Below are 23026 nucleotides of genomic sequence, written 5' to 3' on the forward strand. Positions count from 1 at the left end.
CAAACCTAAACCCCTGTCAATCTATTGGATTAGTTTTCCTTTCATTCAACAAGTAAATACACAAGTTAAAACTCCCACAGCGGGCCCATGACTCTGTGTGTTGTCAGGATAGTATGTGGACAAGGACATGGGCGGACTGAATTGTGTGTGTGTGTGTGCGGCTCAGCTGGTAAGAGTGTGATGCTAGCAATGCCGAGGTTGTGGATTCAATTCCCGCAGGGACCACACACTAACACTGTATGCAGCCACTTTACTGTAAAGCACTTTGGATAAAAGTGTCTCCTAAGTGCAACAATTAAATGAAGAATGTGTTTTACCGTTTTGACACTGGGCGCCGTAGAAGCCCAGGGGACAGCCACATGTGTTCGGACGAAGACAAGTCCCTCCATTCCGACACATAGGGAAGCACACAGCTAGACAGACAGACACGTCAACCAATCAATCAATCAACCAACACATCAACTGACCAATCAATAAAGCCCTTCGTACGTCTGCAGCTGTCACACAGCGCGTTACTGCAAACAGACCTCAAACCCCCCCAAAAAGCAAGCGGAAGGACAGGAAGGACAGAAGACACCAGGAAGAGTAGCTGCAACAGTACTGGGGATCCTAATAAACTTTAAAAAACCCTGTTCAGGACCAGAGCTGTACCTGTCTCACAGGAGGGTCCGGTCCAGCCAGGCAGACAGGAACACTCATCAGGAGACACACACTCTCCTCCGTTGTGACAGTGGCGGTTACACACCACTACGGAACAGATAGATGGGAGAGAGTGAGCAACACAGAGATACGATATAAACTGGAGTTATTGACATAGCATTGTTCTGTAAAATGTTCTCTACCTACAGTATATAGTATACCCCAAATGATGTTAAGTTAAAAAAATAAAAAACATTCAAACCAATGAGGGTTCGGGAACTTTAAAGCCAATTATCTCAGAATCATATTTTGGCAGATAAAACCATATAATTCCAAGGTCACAATATTACTAGAGTGGCTTATGTCATAAACCTTTCTATCTCTAGCAATATAGTTCTCTGCGAAGAGGAGAGACACAGCATTGGCATGAACACCATTGGTTTGCCATTCAAATCCAATCCAACTTCAACGTGAGTAACCTGACAAAGATAAATTAAAGCCTAGTTAAAGGTATCAAATCATATCAAATGATTTTTTGTCACATGCGCCAAACACAACAGTTGTAGACCTTACTGTGAAATGCTTACCTACAAGCCCTTTAACCAACAAAGTAAAAAAACGAACACAATAAAATAACAATAATGAGGCTATGTACAGGGGGTACAAGTACTGAGTCAATGAGCGGGGGTACAGGTTAGTTGAGGTAATTTGTACATGTAGGTAGGGGTAAAGTGACTCTGCATAGATAATAAACAGCGAGTAGCAGCAGTGTAAAAACAAAGGGGGGCTGTCAATGTAAATAGTCCGGGTGGCCATTTGATTAATGGTAAAATCTGATTAAGGTAAAAGCTGTTAAGGAGCCTTTTGGACCTCGACTTGGCGCTCTGGTACCGCTTGTATCGCTTGTCGTGAGGTAGCAGAGAGAACAGTCTATGACTTGGGTGACTGGGGTCTTTGACCATTTTTTTGGGGCCTTCCTCTGACACCGACTAGTATGTAAACTCAGCAAAAAAAAGAAACGTCCCTTTTTCAGGACCCTGTCTTTCAAAGATAATTTGTAAAAATCCAAATAACTAAACAGATCTTCATTGTAAAGGGTTTAAACACTGTTTCCGAGGCATGTTTAATGAACCATAAACTATTAATGAACATGCACCTGTGGAACGGTTGTTAAGACACTAACAGCTGTCACGAGCTGTCTCGACGTCGCCGGTCTTCTAGCCATCGCCGATCCACCTTTCATTTTCCATTTGTTTTGTCTTGTCTTCCTGCACACCTAGTTTACATCTCCTACTAATTAACATGTGTATTTAACCCTCTGTTCCCTCCATGTCTGTGTCGGGTATTGTTTATTGTCAAGGTTGGCACACTTCCGGCTGGTTTGCGCCGGGTTTTGTTTTATTTTACCCGTGCTTTGTGCCTCACTTGTTCTTTGGGCATTTTGTGTTGTTGCGTTCTGTTTTATGATTGCCTAAGTAAAGTGCTTTGTCTTTTCATCTCTGCTCTCCTGCGCCTGACTTCCATGCACCAGCTACACCCACCATTGACAACAGCTTACAGACGGTAGGCAATTAAGGTCACAGTTATGAAAACTTAGGACACTAAAGAGGCCTTTCTACTGACTCTGAAAAACACCAAAAGAAAGATGCCCAGGGTCCCTGCTCATTTGCGTGAACGTGCCTTAGGCATGCTGCAAGGAGGCATGATTACTGCAGATGTGGCCAGGGCAATAAATTGCTATGTCTGTACTGTGAGAAGCCTAATAGAGTACTACAGGGAGACAGGATGGACAGCTGATTGTCCTCGCAGTGGCAGACCACGTGCAACAACACCTGCACAGGATCAGTACACCTGAACATCACACCTGCGGGACATGTACAGGATGGCAACAACAACTGCACGAATTATACCAGGAATGCACAATTCCTCCATCAGTGCTCAGACTGTCCGCAATAGGCTGATAGAGGCTGGACTGAGGGCTTGTAGGCCTGTTGTAAGGCAGGTCTTCACCAGACATCACCGGCAACAACGTCGCCTATGGGCACAAACCCACCGTCACTGAACCAGACAGGACTGGCAAAAAGTGCTCTTCACTGACGAGTCCCGGTTTTGTCTCACCAGGGGTGACGGTCGGATTCGTGTTTATCGTCGAAGGAATGAGCTTTACACCGAGGCCTGTACTCTGGAGCGGGATTGATTTGGAGGTGGAGGGTACGTCATGGTCTGGGGCCGTGTGTCACAGCATCATCGGACTGAGCTTGTTGTCATTGCAGGCAATCTCAACGCTGTGCGTTACAGGGCAGACATCCTCCTCCCTCATGTGGTACCCTTCCCGCAGGCTCATTCTGACATGACCCTCCAGCATGACAATGCCACCAGCAATACTCTGCAATTCTCTAATTCTCTCCTTCTCTCTTTCTTTCTCTCTCTCGGAGGACCTGAGCCCTAGGACCATGCCCCAGGACTACCTGACATGATGACTGTCCCCAGTCCACCTGGCCGTGCTGCTGCTCCAGTTTCAACTGTTCTGCCTTATTATTATTCAACCATGCTGGTCATTTATGAACATTTGAACATCTTGGCCATGTTCTGTTATAATCTCCACCCGGCACAGCCAGAAGAGGACTGGCCACCCCACATAGCCTGGTTCCTCTCTAGGTTTCTTCCTAGGTTTTGGCCTTTTTTCCTAGCCACCGTGCTTCTACACCTGCATTGCTTGCTGTTTGGGGTTTTAGGCTGGGTTTCTGTACAGCACTTTGAGATATCAGCTGATGTACGAAGGGCTATATAAATACATTTGATTTGAATACTGCTCGTTCTGTGAGTGATTTCCTTCAAGACAGGAATGTCAGTGTTTTGACCCCCCTTTTATCCAGGGACACATTATTCCATTTCTGTTAGTCACATGTCTGTGGAACTTGTTCAGTTTATGTCTCAGTTGTTGAATCTTGTTATGATCATACAAATATTTACACATGTTAAGTTTGCTGAAAATAAACGCAGCTGACAGTGAGAGGACGTTTCTTTTTTTTGCTGAGTTCAGGTCCTGGATGGCAGGAACTTGGCCCCAGTGATGCATTGGGCTGTACATGCTACCCTCTGTACGTGGAGAAGCAGTCATGTGTGTGGGTCCTACATCATTTGAACAATGTGTGAGTGATGGCAGATTCAAGTTGCATGATGAATGATTTGTGATGATGTGTGCTGAACTCACTGGTCTCACATCTGGGGCCCACAAAGCCGTAGGGACAGGAGCAGGTTCTGGGTCCCACGCATGTTCCTCCATGCTCACAGGGCAGACTGCACAGAGCTGTGGGTGGAGATGATATGAATGTGTTATGCATGGGTTATGAATGTGTTACGCATTGGTTATGAATGTGTTATGAAGTTCTTCTGTAGGTAGCCTTCAAATAAAGTGTAAACGGGAAAATATTCACGACGATAAGCAGCCAGGCTTTGCCCTCACATTTCCACGTCAGTCAGCTAGGACTAGGAACCAGTGTCTCACTACAGCTTGGTTAGCCTTATCTCCATTGTATTGGTGGGGTGGACTCTGACTGTGAGCTGTAGGTGGCAGTAGTGTTTCAAGCCTCTGTCAGGGATGTGTCAGACCAGCTCAAGGAGGGAGGGCTTATCAAATGCTCACAACTGCTTCCTTAGATCTGCACTCACTCGCACGCACGCATGCACACACCCAACTGTACAGTACCGGACATGGACCGGCCTTCTCTCAGCAGTGCCTTTCTGTTTTTTACTGATGAGCTTGCTTTCTCTGTGCGACAACAAGCTCCTGTCTGTAGTCTGAAACAGCACACAGAGACAGTTCTGATTGGCCCTAACGAGAACAGATAGGTTGCGTCCGATATGGCACCCTATTCCCTACATAACGCACTACTTTTGACCAGATCCCAATGGGCAAATGTGCCATTTGGGAGGCAGAGGTATAATTACCTGTCTCACACGTCTCCCCGTGGTTGCCTTTCAGGCACTCACACGCCCCCGGGGCGACGCACTGGCCTCCGTTCCTACACTCAGGTTTACAGATCGCTGAGGAGAAGATTGTAAAGACATCAAACGATGCAAAAGGTTGGGCAATGCATGGGAATCAAAAACAACATCAGAATGATGATGTGGTATTTTGAGCGGCTAAGAGAGAGCTAGAGAGTGAGAGGGGAGAAGAGGGAGGGAGAGAGAGAGAGAAAGAGTGAGGGGAGAAGAGGGAGGGAGAAGGGAGAGAGAGAAATAGAGAGAGAGAGAGAGGGGAGAAGAGGGAGAGGAGAGAGAGAGAAATAGAGAGAGAGAGAGAGGGGAGAAGAGGGAGGGAGAAGGGAGAGAGAGAAAGAGAGAGAGCGAGAGAGTGAGAGAGAGAAAGACAGTGTTTCACCTGTTTGACAGTTGGTCCCGGTGTAGCCTGGTTTACAGCGGCATGTGTTGGGAGCGGCACACTCCATGTTCCTGCCACACGCATGCCTGCACACAGCTATAAATAACAGGCAGGCAGGCGACACACACACACACACACACACACACACACACACACACACACACACACACACACACACACACACACACACACACACACACACACACACACACACACACACACACACAACCATAGGCCAATTACAAGCTGCTTCCATCTATTCCAACTCCAACCTCACTTACAGCATCTGTACAGAAACATCTGTCAACTCAACCCAACCCACGCTGCTCTGGTACAGGGAGCACTCAGCTAGTCATCTTGAAAAACGACCATCATTAGGATGCCTTTTGGAGAGGCTAGAGAAAGGCATCACTTTCAGTCATTGAAAAGGATTGATGCACAGGTGGTATTCAATACAGCCGGTAAATAGCAAGGGTAAGGGTCCTCTAATGGGCCAGTGATAATAGATAGCATTTCTCAAAGCAGTAGCTCTTTCTCAAGCAGTGATACAGTGATAATAGATAGTGTTTCTCAAAGCAGTAGCTCTTCAGCAGTAGCTCTTCCTCAAGAAGAGGGATCAACCTTAGGCCTACTTCACAAGCCTCTTCATTTTTTGCACCTCTCATGTTCCTTGTTCTCATGTTCCTGTAATCTTTTGTTTTTAAATAAATGAATTCAATAAAAATACCTCTGCATGTTTGTCTGTCTCCGGTGTATCCCAGGGGACACCTTCCACAGTGGAAGCCCCCGTCTCTGGTAGGTTCACAGGGGACCCCTGGGAAACACGGCATGTCAGCGCAGGTCAGAGGCCGCTCCCGCTCCACTGCCACAGTACTACTGATCCTGGTCCCACGGTGGAGGTGGGGAGACGTGGCCCTGTGGAGGGGGGGTGTGTAGTGGTGCTTCCGGGCAGGGGTGGTGAGGGCGAGGGAGACCAGTGGTTCCTGTGGGTGGTCAGGTAGGTCAGAGGTGTTCGAGCCAGGCCCCGTCAGTGCTCCGTCGGCGGAGAACTCGGACTCAGAGAGGGAGTAGGTAATGGAGGAGAGGGCTGCGGTCAGCGGGGCCACGGCTTTAGGGAGGGTCCAGGGCTTGGTCATGGTGGGCACCACTACCACATTTATGAGCTTCCCTTGGGTTGTCTGCCCGGACTCTGTGCTGGCTGAGGAATGGGGTGGAGTCACCTTGGATTGGGGTGGAGTCACCTTGGATTGGGGTGGAGTAACCTTGGATTGGGGTGGAGTAACCTTGGGGTAGGTGGAGTATGGAGGAGTAACCTTGGAAGAGGTGGCACTCCGCACGACAGCTACAGACTCTCTGGTTGTCACCTTGAGTGAGGTAGCGCTGGCATTGGTACCTGTTTTGGCACGAGTCCTAGTGAGGGCACTGACGGCATGATGCCTGCCCATGGTGAGGCTGTTGGAACCTTCAGGTGACATAGGGGTGTGTCTAGGAAATAGGGGTGTGGCCGCCTCTCTCCACCCAGTGATTGGCCCTCGGGCGGGCGAGAGGGGAAGGTGCGGGGGGCTCTGATAGGCTCCCCTGGAGACTGGCGAGGAGAGGGAGGAGAGATGTTTGACTGCGTGCCTGGGGGGCAAGGTGGGAAGGTGGAGTTGGGACACTTTACTGTTGCTGTGGTGGTAGAGTTTGCTGCTCTTGGCTATTGTCAGCTGCTGATGGGTCAGGTGAGGGTTACCTGAGGGGAGATGGGGAGATAATGATGTGACACAAAAAAACTCTATACCTACAGCTGTATAAGGTTATTGTCTTAGAAAAAAAGATTCCTAAAGGAATCTTCACCTGTCCCCATAGGAGAACCCCTTTTAGTTCCAGGTAGAACCCTTTTGGGTCCAGGTAGAACTCCTTTGGGTTCCATGTAGAGCCCTCTGCAGAAAGGAACCAAAAGGGTTCTACCTGGAACCAAAAAGGGTCCTTCAATGGTTTCTCCTATGGGGAAAGCTGAAGAACCCTTTTTCGATTCTAGATAGCACCTTTTTTTCTAAGGGTGTAGGGTTATGGTTGTGGTTGAGGGTTAGGATTGAACTGGAATGTAGACACGCTGGACTCTCCAAATGAATGTATTACAGCAGTATAAAATGTCATTGCGTCATCAGACACAGTGCAAGAGAAAACAAAGTTTTCAGAAATATCTGTTCTAATCTAATTAACATCTGCTATAAACACTGATGTTGACAGAGAACATGGTTGGAACAGAATCAAGACCATTGGACGACTCATGGGAACAATAAAGTTATTTAAATTCGAATTGAAATTAAATTCAAGTGTTACCCGACAAATATTACCCGACACCAGCTTTAATGACATATTGAGAGACGCCACCCAACGCTTCATTGATTTATTGTCCCCAACTGAGACTGACTGGAAACATCACCTGTATTGAAACCTCACAAAAGATGCCCAAATCACTTCATAGAGGAATCTGATACACAGTGAGGGAATTATAAACCACACACACACACACACACACACACACACACACACACACACAGCTGGACTGAAAGGGAACTGACTGTGTAGAAAGTCATGCCAACAGGGTTGTGTATTAAACACTTATGTGATTTAGAAAGGTGGCTGCACAAATTATGAGATGCACTAAAATTATCTATTTAGTACAATTAAGAAAAATGCCATCACACTGGCTGGGTAAAGAAACAAAAGACATAAACACTGCCCAAAAATATTGAAACTCTGTAAACTCGTCTGTGCTCTTCCAAATAACCCGTTATGGGTCCTAGCCCCTCAATAGTAAATCAAATCAAATGTATTTATATAGCCCTTCGTACATCAGCTGATATCTCAAAGTGCTGTACAGAAACCCAGCCTAAAACCCCAAACAGCAAGCAATGCAGGTGTAGGAGCACGGTGGCTAGGAAAAACTCCCTAGAAAGGCCAAAACCTAGGAAGAAACCTAGAGAGGAACCAGGCTATGAGGGGTGGCCAGTCCTCTTCTGGCTGTGCCGGGTGGAGATTATAACAGAACATGGCCAAGATATTCAAATGTTCATAAATGACCAGCTAAGCTGAGAGGAGAAGAGAGAGTGCAAAGCTTTCCACATTTCACTCTTTTTATGGACCTCCAAGACGTATGATAATGTTCTAATGGTCTAGTTCAGCGTTCCTCAACTGGCGACCCGAGTTTGGCCAGTGGGGGGTTTTATTTGTCCTCCAAAGTTTTTTGAGAGAAAAAAAAATCAGTTGAATTTAATTTATATTTTTATTGCTGGACATAATAGACTGTAAAAACAGCTCCAAGTGATTTTCATTGAAGAAACATGTTCCCAAGTATTCCCACGCATCGTAAACAAATATAAGCAAGGCTTGAAATTAAATATCTGTTTGGACTTCTTGTGGTCAATTTGCAGCCTACGTTCTGGCCCCCCGGCCATCCACTCAAGAAAAAGTTGTCCTGCAGCCTAGATCCCTGGTCCAGTTACCTTAGACAGAAACTAAAGTAGGGATGTTGGTGGGGAAGGATGGGTGGGCATATTCCGCGACCATCTAGCAATCCAAAGGTTGCGTGTGTGAGTCGTGTCGGGGACAACTGTAGCATTTTAGCTAACCCTTCCCCTAACTTTTTCCTAACCTTAGTTCTCCTAACCTGTTTTTGTTCACAGTTTTGTTTGTTCTCCTAACCAACAACGTAAATATGTATATGTAAAGTGTGATACGTAAAATGGCTACCACAAAAAAGCTGTAAAAATACAAATATATTTTTGTGTCCTCTGAAGGGTAGGATGGGTTAATACAAATTAAGTCATTCTCCTTGGTTGTTAGGATGCAACAGGCAACCTGGTCTCAGAAAAATACGTATAATACTATACGTTCTTCAAGATGTATGATAACTCATCCAATTCGTATGCTTTTGTACGACCGGGTAAGATGTTTGACGCTATATGTCCCCTAAATCGTACGATATTGTACAACCACTATTCCATTCATAATGTAACCTAATATAATTAAATATACAAGACTAAAGGGAGGAAACATGTTTACATACCAAATCTTACAAATTTCCCTGAGACCAGGTTTAATAGGGATGGTAACGGCACAGAGGCACTTGAGGACCATTCACACTACATCAGATTGTTTTCAAATAGTTTTCCAACAGTGACAGTAGAATAAATACTAAAAGCCAATGCGTGGTGGTGCATGTACTTTTTATTTACATATTTTTGAAAGTACTAATGTATTTCGATAGCCTGGTGCCAGATCTGTTTTTGTCTTGCCGATTCCTATGGTCCTTGGCATAGGCAACAACAGGTGTTGGCTATACAGCACAAACGGATCTGGGACCAGGCTAGTAACTATGGCCAGGGAGGTGGTGTAACACTTCAAGCCAAAGTCTTACCTCGAGCGGTTTTGGTGCAGGTGCGTCCGTTGCCATTGAGGGGCGGTGGGCAGCGCCCGCAGACATAGCCCGTGTAGGGTGGACGTCTGTCGATGCACTGGACCCCCAGGAAGCACGGTCGGCTGGCACACGTACCTGTCACATTGTTGTTGATTCCTGCATGGGATGATAGCCCTAAGCCTGGAACACATCATCACTGTCATCAGCCCCAGCACATGTACATACAGTGCCTTGCGAAAGTATTCGGCCCCCTTGAACTTTGCGACCTTTTGCCACATTTCAGGCTTCAAACATAAAGATATAAAACTGTATTTTTTTGTGAAGAATCAACAACAAGTGGGACACAATCATGAAGTGGAATTACATTTATTGGATATTTCAAACTTTAAAAAAAAATCAAAAACTGAAAAATTGGGCGTGCAAAATTATTCAGCCCCTTTACTTTCAGTGCAGCAAACTCTCTCCAGAAGTTCAGTGAGGATCTCTGAATGATCCAATGTTGACCTAAATGACTAATGATGATAAATACAATCCACCTGTGTGTAATCAAGTCTCCGTATAAATGCACCTGCACTGTGATAGTTTCAGAGGTCCGTTAAAAGCGCAGAGAGCATCATGAAGAACAAGGAACACACCAGGCAGGTCCAAGATACTGTTGTGAAGAAGTTTAAAGCCGGATTTGGATACAAAAAGATTTCCCAAGCTTTAAACATCCCAAGGAGCACTGTGCAAGCGATAATATTGAAATGGAAGGAGTATCAGACCACTGCAAATCTACCAAGACCTGGCCGTCCCTCTAAACTTTCAGCTCATACAAGGAGAAGACTGATCAGAGATGCAGCCAAGAGGCCCATGATCACTCTGGATGAACTGCAGAGATCTACAGCTGAGGTGGGAGACTCTGTCCATAGGACAACAATCAGTCGTATATTGCACAAATCTGGCCTTTATGGAAGAGTGGCAAGAAGAAAGCCATTTCTTAGAGATATCCATAAAAAGTGTTGTTTAAAGTTTGCCACAAGCCACCTGGGAGACACACCAAACATGTGGAAGAAGGTGCTCTGGTCAGATGAAACCAAAATTGTACTTTTTGGCAACAATGCAAAACGTTACGTTTGGCGTAAAAGCAACACAGCTGAACACACCATCCCCACTGTCAAACATGGTGGTGGCAGCATCATGGTTTGGGCCTGCTTTTCTTCAGCAGGGACAGGGGAGATGGTTAAAATTGATGGGAAGATGGATGGAGCCAAATACAGGACCATTCTGGAAGAAAACCTGATGGAGTCTGCAAAAGACCTGAGACTGGGACGGAGATTTGTCTTCCTACAAGACAATGACCCAAAACATAAAGCAAAATCTACAATGGAATGGTTCAAAAATAAACATATCCAGGTGTTAGAATGGCCAAGTCAAAGTCCAGACCTGAATCCAATCGAGAATCTGTGGAAAGAACTGAAAACTGCTGTTCACAAATGCTCTCCATCCAACCTCACTGAGCTCGAGCTGTTTTGCATGGAGGAATGGGAAAAAATGTCAGTCTCTCGATGTGCAAAACTGATAGAGACATACCCCAAGCGACTTACAGCTGTAATCGCAGCAAAAGGTGGCACTACAAAGTATTAACTTAAGGGGGCTGAATAATTTTGCACGCCCAATTTTTCAGTTTTTGATTTGTTAAAAAAGTTTGAAATATCCAATAAATGTCGTTCCACTTCATGATTGTGTCCCACTTGTTGTTGATTCTTCACAAAAAAATACAGTTTTATATCTTTATGTTTGAAGCCTGAAATGTGGCAAAAGGTCGCAAAGTTCAAGGGGGCCGAATACTTTCGCAAGGCACTGTATTTATCCAATGAATTCCCTTCCCCCTAGCCTTCACATGAACAGCGATGTTCACCATTTGTTTATGCTCAGTGGGATGCTGTAATCAGCTGTCAATGCCTCTGCATCGGCCACACCATGCTGTCTTCGTTTGCACATTTCATGATTAGTCATAATTCAAATCAGTGCAGCCACAAAGATGTAAACAGCTCACAAATACCACTGACGTACAGTTGCCTACTGGGGTGATATATTCAACACTGCCTGACAGATTTTATGTGGCAGAACTCGCAGTTAAATCCAAAGCTGCTACAGTTGCTAATTGCTCAAATGTCTTTGATTAAAATGCAAAGTCTGGGAAGACCAATTATATAAAGGTACTTTATAACTGAAATTAGGACTGTGGAGAAACTCTTAGTTGGCACTTTGTGTTTTGATGGCAGGAGGCTCATTACGGTGCTTCAGGATGAAAGTCTCGGAGTAATTGATTGATACGCGATCAAGGTCAGAAACCCCTTGGAGTGAGCGAGAGAGATGTGTGTGTGTGTGAGACCCCGACTGTGTCCCCTGTCTTCACCTCCAGACCTTGCCCTCACCCCCAATCCAGCTGCATCATCTTCCCTCTACCCATAGGCCTTCACTCCCCTCCTGGGCTCCCCTCTCACCCCCACCCACAAAGAAGAGTGATGAAAATGCCAATCGCACTATTCATCTTAAACAAAGCTATGTACTTCAGAACTGAAACTGCTGGTATCATTGGCACTTTTAGATGGATTCTGTCAAGTTTGACCCATAACTTCGTCCTTGTCCTTTGTTTCGCACCTTGCACAGGCACCACATCAAACCACCACATCGTCAAAAGTGTATTATGGCTCGACTCTGCTGTGTTACGTTGGTTTTGCACGTTTCTCAGCATATCTCTATTCTGTGACGGATCTATGGAAGAGAGCAGACTGAGACCGAATGACTGTCATTGCAGTGCGGTTAGAAGCTTTGAAACGTGACACTGGCAACCCTTCTCTTTTTCCCCATTTGCGTGCCGCACAGCGATTCTTCTCCCTCTCAGGCTAATAAAGCGTTCCATCTTCACGGTGACAAAATAGGAAAAAGAATGGACCATCTGTCTTTTATTAGGAAGTGATTTATCAGCGTTATGACTCCACATATTAAGGCTTATCGCCTGTGAATTGTGTCTCATTTTTTGACTAGGGCAGCAGAATCCACTCAGACAATGGGTGGTTTTATCGGAACGACGGGGTCGACAGGAGATGACATATTTCGCTGTGTGCCTTTCAATCCCATCTCCAGCCCTTTAGTGTGATGATGATGACAGGCAATTTTGCAAGGCCGCTAACTGGGCTGGCTATAGCTGCCAATGCCAATGAGGTACTCAGTCGCGGAGTAATGTGACACCCCTGATGAACTATTATATGAGCCCAGGTGTTAAACAGCCTTTTGTAGGCGATCTGAAGAGTATCAGCCAGGGGCTTTTGGGAAATAGAGGGGTATGGTAGTAGGTGCCAGACGCACCGGTTTGTGTCAAGAACTGCAATGCTGCTGGATTGTTCACGCTCAACAGTTTCCCATGCGTGTCAAGAATGGTCCACCAACCCAAAAAAAACTTCCAGACAACTTGACAAATGTCGGAAGAATTGGAGTCGACATTGGCCAGCATCCCTGTGGAACGCTTTCGGCACCTTGTAGAGTCCATGTCCCAACGAATTGAGACTGTTCTGTGGGCAAAAGGGGAGGGGGGGGGGGGGGGTGTAACTCAATATTAGGAAGGTGTTCCTAATGTTTGGTGTACTCAGGGTACTTGCCAGTTTTTTGTCCATTCTCCGACGGTGTATGTACAGCTGGGGCCTTGACAGGTGCCGTGTTGGTCTCAGGAACTCCAGGCATGTTGGTTTGTGGGAGTCCAGGCTGATTGGTCGGTGGGATTCCAGGTCGGCCAGTGTCCATCCTGGGTGGATTGTGTTGTTCTGGTCTGTTGTTGGGTGAGGACTTAGAGGTGGTGGTGGTGGTAGGGACAGTGGTGGGTCCAATACTGGGGACAATGGGGATTGACCGTACAGCTGCTGTTGTGTTAGAGACAGATGTGGACACATGGAGAGAGTAAGAGGTGGACTTCGTAACACCTCAGCGCTTTTATGATGCTGGGAGAGAGATAGATAGAGGACACTTCAGGTTCAGAGCCAAATGTTTGTCTTATGCTGTCACACAACCAATACTGTTTTTATTAAAAACATTCCATAGAAACTTCTCACACTCTATTCAAGAATGTTGGTCCACATGTTCATCTCACGCCTACACCGCTAGAAATCACAGCTCCACAATAGATCTGCGAGCAGCAGATTTGTGTAAAAAAATATGTTTTTAAAAAAGAAAGAAAAGCAGAGCAGGAGGAGAGAGAGAGAGAGAGACTGTGTGATTGATGATGGCAGAGTGGAGCGATGGCAAGTGAAATAAACCTGGCAGTGTAACTCCTGTCGAGGCAGCATGGCACTATAATAAACAAAGCAGAGGACCACTCAGTCGAAACTCATCGCTCAGAGGGAGAAAAAGATCAAGGAGAGAGAAAGACTAAGATGCTTGGGAAATAAAAGAGGGATGTTGGTGGAAACATGGCATGGCTTTTCGGTAGCAAAATGGTAACTAAGTGTATGTGTGTATGTGTGTGTGTGTGTGTGTGTGTGTGTGTGCGTACGTGTGTGTCGGCACTCCTGCAGAATTTAAGTGGTTTACACTGGACTACAGAAACAAACGTCTGCTGAATGAAAATTGGATTTCCCTCTAGGTGCGTATGTGTGTCTTATGGATGGTTCCCCAGCTTCGCCCCTGCTCCCCCTAGCCCTGTTCCCCTCGCCCCTGCTCCCCTAGCCCTGTTGCCCTCGCCCCTGCTCCCCCTAGCCCTGTTCCCCTCGCCCCTGCTCCCCTTAGCCCTGTACCCCTCGCCCCTGCTCCCCTTAGCCCTGTACCCCTCGCCCTGTTCCCCTTAGCCCTGTACCCCTCGCCCTGTTCCCCTTAGCCCAGAAACCCCTCGCCCTGTTCCCCTTAGCCCAGAAACCCCTCGTCCTGTTCCCCTTAGCCCTGCTCCCCTCGCCCCTGCTCCCCCCGCCCCTGCTCCCCTTAGCCCTGTTCCCCTCGCCCCTGGTCCCCTTAGCCCTGTTCCCCTTGCCCTGTTCCCCTAGCCCTGTTCCCCTCGCCCCTGTTCCCCTAGCCCTGTTCCCCTCGCCCTGTTCCCCTAGCCCTGTTCCCCTAGCCCTGTTCCCCTAGCCCTGTTCCCCTAGCCCTGTTCCCCTAGCCCTGTTCCCCTCGCCCTGTTCCCCTCGCCCTGCGGCCAGGCGGTAGATCACTCTGTATTCAACTAGGCAATGCTCCTTCCATGCGCTCCCCCCTCACCGCACCTCACTTCTCCTCACCTCAGCTTTAGGCTCAGGCAGTACTGTTGATCACTCTGTATTCAACCAGGCCCCACACCTCCCCTCACCTTACATTACCTTGCCTCGCCTCAGCTCTGTGGCCCAGGCGGTAGATCACTCTCCATTCCACCAGGTCATGCTCCTCTTCCATCTCCCTGCTGCTAGCCAGGCCCCTTACCTAATCACTGCCTTCTGCCATGCTCCTTCCTCCCAGCCCTACTCTCTGCTCCCTCCTTTGTACCCTTCCAGGTTCCCACACTTCACCTCTAATGGCCTTTGTCAGTTAGCTGTCACACCTGAGGTGCTGCGGCAGAACTCTAAGCCTGGGGCCAGGTGTCAGGATACACTCTGCTCTGCTCTCCCTCAGGGAAGAAGTGCTTCACCAATTAACTCAGCTAAACCCCGACCCCCCCCCCCCCCGAAAAAAAATTAAGAAATGAAAACACACCAAAAAATAATTTATGGGGGGGAAGGGGAAGGGGGAGAGAAGGGGCAAGCCATCACCTGCCCTCTGGTTTCAATTGGACATGCATCCCTGTTAGTTATCATGTGAGCGGTTCATCACCTGCCCTCTGGTTTCCATTGGACATGCATCCCTGTTGGTTATCATGTGAGCGGTTCAAAGTGCAGTGGCAATTATTATTCCCATTATTGTTGTGTGAGTAATGTTATCCAGATATGGGAATTGTGGAATGCTGAGCTGGAATGTCGTATTGTTTCCGTTTGTCTTGTCAAAGATAACAGTGACGGTCTGGTCTTCCCACAGTTACCGGTGCATGCAGCTTTACGTTTCCACCCACTTCCATATTACAGGTGGGAGAAGGTTGCAAGTACCTCTGGAATGTCTTTGTAACATGTCTTATATTCATGTCAAATCAATCCCTTTTCCACATTGACAAACAAGGCCCACAGTCTGTTTCTATGGGAGTGAATTGGCTAACTGATACAGTAGTGTGGTAGCACTAGTGATTTGATTGGCCATGCCTACCTGTTGATGTAAAAAGTGTTGATAAATACATTTGATTGATTGACCATGCCTACTTGTGCAGGTGGTCCCATCTCTCAGCATGCCGTGGGGACAGCCTCCACACCTGTAGGAGCCGAAGCTGTTGAAGCACTGGACTCCAGGCAAGCAGGGGGTCCTCTCACACTCATTCACATCTTCCTGACAGGTAGCGCCTACACAGAGTCCCAGAGATGGACAGACATTATTACAACAGGCAACACAAAGCCAGACAGCCAAAGTCCATTACTACAACAGGTAGCCCTTATACCCACAAAGACAGAACGACAAGGTCTTAGCCAAGCTCACAGACAAAGAGACAAAAAGCCAAGGTCTGAGTTAAGCTCACAGACAGAGACATATAGCCAAGGAAGCCCAATACAACAAGATGGAGTTAATGTATTTTCAGCCGGTGATGTTCGGTCAGGGTAGGCACAATGAATGAAAGAAGAACTGTAATGAAAAATAAATAAACATACATTTTTATCAATAATAATTTTGTCGTCATTCACTTTTTTCTGCATGATGAAATCCATTTCTGAACAAGCACTTTCCAAACTTGCGGTGATCTGCTACAAAAGACACAAGTAGGCCAAACTCCAAACTCAAAGCAAGGCACTGACATGACTTGTGCGTGCATGTTTCTACCTCATACTGCCAGCTAACGGGCGCCAAAAGGCAGGCAGAGAGCTTCGCTACCTTTCAAGTGTCAATATGTCCCATTCATCTTCACTGCACTCCAATAATAAATACCCATAATGGCATAATGGCGTGAAAAGGAGTTATATGGGACAGGCAGGGGGACAGCCAGCTCCCGGCTGTGGACGTCACACGTCATCTGCCAGTTACGTTCGTTTTACAGCGAGATAAAGTAAGCTGATCGGGATGGCTAACATATTGCATCTGTTTTCAAAGTCGAATTTCCTAGCGAAACAGCGGGTGATAAGGGATGGACGACCAACACAGAAAACAACACAATAACTTCAATATGAGTGGCGTCAATGGAAAGACTGACTCTGTGGCTGCGCTGCTAACAGCCGACTCGACTACTTCCCCTGCCTGCTTCTTCCCCAGCGACAGCGTGTAGACAAGAGCCGGTTACGGCGACTTGAACAACTTGCACATAGCACTCAACAAGCATGAGAAATCTAAGTCTCATATCCAAAGCCAGGTAGTTCTTCAAACATTTGGCAATGAATGAACAACGGATGTGTTCAGGGTGCACAAAAAGAGAACCGGGAGATTTCGAAAGACCTACTTAAACAATGCTGCGTCACGCAATCTCGGGAGGAGTGGGCATTCCGTGCCAACGATGAGAGCGCCAGCTCATCAAACAGGCCCAGGGGCCCCTATGTGGAACTATTAAACAGTTAGCAACCCATTTAGAGACCGCCAAATTGTTCGCTCTTTACTCATAGCCTAAGATGGAATTTTCTACGTACAGAACAAAGTCATGGATATTGGTATCTGCTTTACCAGTATCAGAATCACATCGAAAGCACCGGAAGGGCAACGACAAAACTTTGATCGTTTCTATGAGCTGTTCAAGCAGAGATGCAATGAACTGGGCCTGGCGGTATGCGAAAACTCATAGTAAACAGTCGATCAGAGTAGAGAGGGGGCTAATCTACTATAACATAATGGACAATATCAATGTTCAGACGAGAGCTAGTCTAACCTACGGGATACAAACCCAGTTCCCCCACGGGTGCCACCAACGTCTTAAGACCATTGCCATCATCAGACCGACTTTTAAAACCGAGGGCCAACTGGGACGAGGGTTACAGTTCAGTCACTGATGACTTAACCCAGAAGTACAGACGGATGGACTTCGTTTACACGTGCAAGTGTTTATTTACAGTAGTGCCGTCCACTATTACATTGCATGTCTATTGTGTGAGGACAGAATATCTCTCTCAATCGGTAGTGCGGACTACAATGTTGCGTTTGCAGCGCTGTCACAAGTAGGCCTTTTCGCTGGCATTTGAGTTGCTGTCCGTGGTGCTGAAAGTCGCCTGTTTGTGCAGGGCAGTAGTTGAGAGGGGTACTACCTATTAGGGCCTGTGAGGGCGTGTGTCCAAGGGTTAAGCCGCCTACCTGATGCTGTTTGATGGATGGTTGTGGTTGTTTAATGGTTATCTTTGTGATCGGGTCATACCGATAAACACCGTAGCAATATTCTGCTTTATGAGTGAGTGAGTGAGTGACGGGGACCAGGGGGGGCCTCAATAGAAAGTGCCTGCACGCCGTCAGATCTCAACGCACGTCAGTGTTTTCAGCTCTTAGCTACTCCCGACGCCCACTTCACCTCACCCCTGACCTTTCAACACTTACTAGTTACACACACAGCCTAGAGGGAGTGATCAGGATGCTTGGAACTAGCCTGCCACTGTTTGTTAACCCACGGCAGCACAAATCTGTGTTTTCACCAGGGGTTATGAATACATCGCAAACACCACTGAGACTCTGGTCTCTTTGTTGCTGCTAGTGGTGAACGGGGAGGGGGAAAATATATCAGATCTCTAACAGTGTCAATACACAGTTCTGGGTTTCTCTGCCTTTGTGTGTGTGCACCTGCGTGTGTGTTCCTGTAGCCTTACCTCTCAGTCCTGCAGGGCATTCACAGAGGAAGCCATCAACGGTATCAACACACACCCCGGCACCGCATGGAGCCGAAAGACACGCGTCAAAGTCCTCCTGACACAGGACCCCTCCTATCCCCTGGGGACACGCACACAGGTATTCTCCGCTGCCCGCCGGGAAGGCCACGTTGGTCACGCACGTCCCGCCGTTCAAACACCCACAAGGTTTCACAGCCACCTGAAGAGAAGAGGCAGACGGGCGGATAGACGGAAGGACAGACAAACAGCTGTTGCACTACATAGCTTTCAACATAGCCAATTAAATGGCATCATCCTCAGCCTGTTATAGGAACAGAATAGCTTCATATGGTCTGCTTAATCACAGCGTATGGCTATTTTCACTTTCCCTAGATCCTCAACTCTTCTCACTGCTAATAAAGAGATGAATACCCACTCTGACTCTACAATACCCTCAGACAGGAAACCACCATCTGCTTCCAGCTCTCTTATGATCACGGAAAGAGATCCTCGTTATACCATTATACCATGATTATTATCAGCAAGCCAGACCTGGGCTCACAGGGTAAGGTGCAGATACTGTAGTTGTCTCACAGCTTTGGGGTAAACGGTTTTATAACCACACGCCCAACTATGGGCATGAACCTGGGAATGACAAAACCCTGGGTTGTCAACTTGTTGTCACACGCATCCCATGGGAACCAGTGTCCTCTCCAGTCCTCTCCAGCTCTAAACAGACGGACACCACGTCAACAGAGGATTTGCACGTACGGAGCTATGTACTTCCGGCGCCGACAGAGATGGCCGCCTCGCTTCGCGTTCCTAGGAAACTATGCAGTTTTTTGTTTTTTTACGTGTTATTTCTTACATTGGTACCCCAGGTCATCTTGGGTTTCATTACATACAGTCGAGAAGAACTACTGAATATAAGAGCAGCGTCAACTCACCATCAGTACGACCAAGAATATGACTTTCCCGAAGCGGATCCTGTGCTCTGCTTTTCACCCAGGACAACGGAATGGATCCCAGCCGGCGACCCAAAAAAACTACTTCGTAAAAGGGGGAAACGGAGCGGTCTTCTGGTCAGACTCCGGAGACGGGCACATCGTGCACCACTCCCTAGCATTCTTCTCGCCAATGTCCAGTCTCTTGACAACAAGGTTGATGAAATCCGAACAAGGGTAGCATTCCAGAGGGACATCAGAGACTGTAACGTTCTTTGCTTCACGGAAACATGGCTCACTGGAGAGATGCTATCGGAGTCGGTGCAGCCAGCTGGTTTCTCCACGCATCGCGCAGACAGAAACAAACATCTTTCTGGTAAGAAGAGGGGCGGGGGCGTATGCTTCATGGTTAACGTGACGTGGTGTGATCATAACAACATACATGTACTCAAGTCCTTCTGTTCACCTGATTTAGAATTCCTCACAATCAAATGTCGACCGCATTATCTACCAAGGGAATTCTCTACGATTATAATCACAGCCGTATATATTCCCCCCCAAGCAGACACAGATGGCTCTGAACAAACTTTATTTGACTCTGTGCAAACTGGAATCCATTTATCCGGAGGCTGCATTCATTGTAGCTGGGGATTTTAACAAGGCTAATCTGAAAACAAGACTCCCTAAATTTTATCAGCATATCGATTGCGCAACCAGGGCTGGAAAAACCTTGGATCACTGCTATTCTAACTTCTGCGACGCATATAAGGCCCTGCCCCGCCCTCCTTTCGGAAAAGCTGACCACGACTCCATTTTGTTGATCCCTGCCTACAGACAGAAACTAAAACAAGAAGCTCCCGCGCTGAGGTCTGTTCAACGCTGGTCCGACCAATCTGACTCCACACTCCAAGACTGCTTCCATCACGTGGACTGGGATATGTTTCGTATTGCGTCAGACAACAACATTGACGAATACGCTGATTCGGTGAGCGAGTTCATTAGAACGTGCGTTGAAGATGTCGTTCCCATAGCAACAATTAAAACATTCCCAAACCAGAAACCGTGGATTGATGGCAGCATTCGCGTGACACTGAAAGCTCAAACTGCTTTTAATCAGGGCAAGGTGACCGGAAACATGACCGAATACAGTGTAACTATTCCCTCCGCAAGGCAATCAAACAAGCTAAGCGTCAGTATAGAGACAAAGTAGAATCTCAATTCAACGGCTCAGACACAAGAGGTATGTGGCAGGGTCTACAGTCAATCACGGATTACAAAAAGAAAACCGGCCCCGTCACGGACCAGGATGTCTTGCTCCCAGGCAGACTAAATAACTTTTTTGCCCGCTTTGAGGACAATACAGTGCCACTGACACGGCCCGCAACTAAAACATGCGGACTCTCCTTCACTGCAGCCGACGTGAGGAAAACATTTAAACGTGTCAACCCTCGCAAGGCTGCAGGCCCAGACGGCATCCCCAGCCGCGCCCTCAGAGCATGCGCAGACCAGCTGGCTGGTGTGTTTACGGACATATTCAATCAATCCCTATCCCAGTCTGTTGTTCCCACATGCTTCAAGAGGGCCACCATTGTTCCTGTTCCCAAGAAAGTTAAGGTAACTGAGCTAAACGACTACCACCCCGTAGCACTCACTTCCGTCATCATGAAGTGCTTTGAGAGACTAGTCAAGGACCATATCACCTCCACCCTACCCGACACCCTAGACCCACTCCAATTTGCTTACCGCCCAAATAGGTCCACAGACGATGCAATCTCAACCACACTGCCCTAACCCATCTGGACAAGAGGAATACCTATGTGAGAATGCTGTTCATCGACTACAGCTCGGCATTTAACACCATAGTGCCCTCCAAGCTCGTCATCAAGCTCGAGACCCTGGGTCTCGACCCCGCCCTGTGCAACTGGGTACTGGACTTCCTGACGGGCCGCCCCCAGGTGGTGAGGGTAGGCAACAACCTTTCCACCCCGCTGATCCTCAACACTGGGGCCCCACAAGGGTGCGTTCTGAGCCCTCTCCTGTACTCCCTGTTCACCCATGACTGCGTGGCCATGCACGCCTCCAACTCAATCATCAAGTTTGCAGACGACACAACAGTGGTAGGCTTGATTACCAACAACGACGAGACGGCCTACAGGGAGGAGGTGAGGGCCCTCGGAGTGTGGTGTCAGGAAAATAACCTCACACTCAACATCAACAAAACTAAGGAGATGATTGTGGACTTCAGGAAACAGCAGAGGGAACACCCCCCTATCCACATCGATGGAACAGTAGTGGAGAGGGTAGTAAGTTTTAAGTTCCTCGGCGTACACATCACAGACAAACTGAATTGGTCCACCCACACAGACAGCATCGTGAAGAAAACGAGGCTGAAGAAATTTGGTTTGTCACCAAAAGCACTCACAAACTTCTACAGATGCACAATCGAGAGCATCCTGTCGGGCTGTATCACCGCCTGGTACGGCAACTGCTCCGCCCACAACCGTAAGGCTCTCCAGAGGGTAGTGAGGTCTGCACAACGCATCACCGGGGGCAAACTACCTGCCCTCCAGGACACCTACACCACCCGATGTCACAGGAAGGCCATATAGATCATCAAGGACAACAACCACCCGAGCCACTGCCTGTTCACCCCGCTATCATCCAGAAGGCGAGGTCAGTACAGGTGCATCAAAGCTGGGACCGAGAGACTGAAAAACAGCTTCTATCTCAAGGCCATCAGACTGTTAAACAGCCACCACTAACATTGAGTGGCTGCTGCCAACACACTGATTCAACTCCAGCCACTTTAATAATAGGAATTGATGGGAAATTATGTAAAATATATCACTAGCCACTTTAAACAATGCTACCTAATATAATGTTTACATACCCTACATTATTCATCTCATATGTATATGTATATACTGTACTCTATATCATCTACTACATCTTTATGTAATACATGTATCACTAGCCAATTTAACTATGCCACTTTGTTTACATACTCATCTCATATGTATATACTGCACTCAATACCATCTACTGCATCTTGCCTATGCCGCTCTGTACCATCACTCATTCATATATCTTTATGTACATATTCTTTATCCCCTTACACTTGTGTCTATAAGGTAGTAGTTTTGGAATTGTTAGCTAGATTACTTGTTGATTATTACTGCATTGTCGGAACTAGAAGCACAAGCATTTCGCTACACTCGCATTAACATCTGCTAACCATGTGTATGTGACAAATAAAATTTGATTTGATTTGATTTGATGTTGTGGAGAGAAACACATCGTGATGAATGCATGTGTTGACTGAGGTCTGTTTTCAGGCTTTGGGGGCTAAACGGTAGTGCACCACCCACCAAGAGAGGAAGGGAATGAGGGAGGTAGGAATAAACTGTTTACAAGTCACTCCCTCCCCCTTTTCTCACCTCGACGGTGTAGCTGCTCTGGGCATTGCACTCGTCGGACAGCGTGAACTCGAAGCTCTGCCGAGACTTCCCCTGTGTCTCCACTGGATGGACTTTCCAGATGAGGAGGCCGGCGGGGGAGAGGCTGGCGTCGGGAGGGCCCTGCTCCAGGAGGAAGAGGAGCGCCGAGCCCTCGGGGTCCGCCGCCGTGAACTGGAACACAAAGTTCTCCCCCGCGAAGGTGCTGAGGCCCCCCTGAGGCTGGTGCAGGTTGGGGGGCTGGTTGACTGGGTGTAGGGGGGAGAGGGAGAGAGAGAGAGACAGAGAGAAAGATAGAGGTACAGACAAAAGATACAACAGTCAAAAGTATTCTCTTTTTATCCACTGTG

General features: G+C 47.4%; 1 protein-coding gene across 2 annotated transcripts in view; it reads right to left on the reverse strand.

The window, feature by feature from the left end:
• Positions 1–23026, reverse strand: part of si:ch211-246m6.5 (von Willebrand factor D and EGF domain-containing protein) — a 53496-nt gene that overhangs the window by 4195 nt on the left and 26275 nt on the right. The window contains exons 20-30 of one of the 2 annotated variants that reach the window (XM_036952427.1): positions 22659–22924; positions 18278–18497; positions 15716–15853; positions 13073–13330; positions 9429–9608; positions 5751–6755; positions 5024–5119; positions 4591–4686; positions 3854–3949; positions 652–747; positions 318–413 (exon numbers count right to left, since the gene is read on the reverse strand). In XM_036952427.1, the coding sequence (XP_036808322.1) occupies positions 318–413; positions 652–747; positions 3854–3949; positions 4591–4686; positions 5024–5119; positions 5751–6755; positions 9429–9608; positions 13073–13330; positions 15716–15853; positions 18278–18497; positions 22659–22924 (2547 nt within the window). The remainder of the gene's footprint in view (positions 1–317; positions 414–651; positions 748–3853; positions 3950–4590; positions 4687–5023; positions 5120–5750; positions 6756–9428; positions 9609–13072; positions 13331–15715; positions 15854–18277; positions 18498–22658; positions 22925–23026) is intronic. The other variant, XM_036952428.1, reaches the window with a different exon arrangement.

This window comes from Oncorhynchus mykiss, chromosome 18 (assembly GCF_013265735.2).
Source record: "Oncorhynchus mykiss isolate Arlee chromosome 18, USDA_OmykA_1.1, whole genome shotgun sequence".
NCBI lineage: Eukaryota > Metazoa > Chordata > Actinopteri > Salmoniformes > Salmonidae > Oncorhynchus > Oncorhynchus mykiss.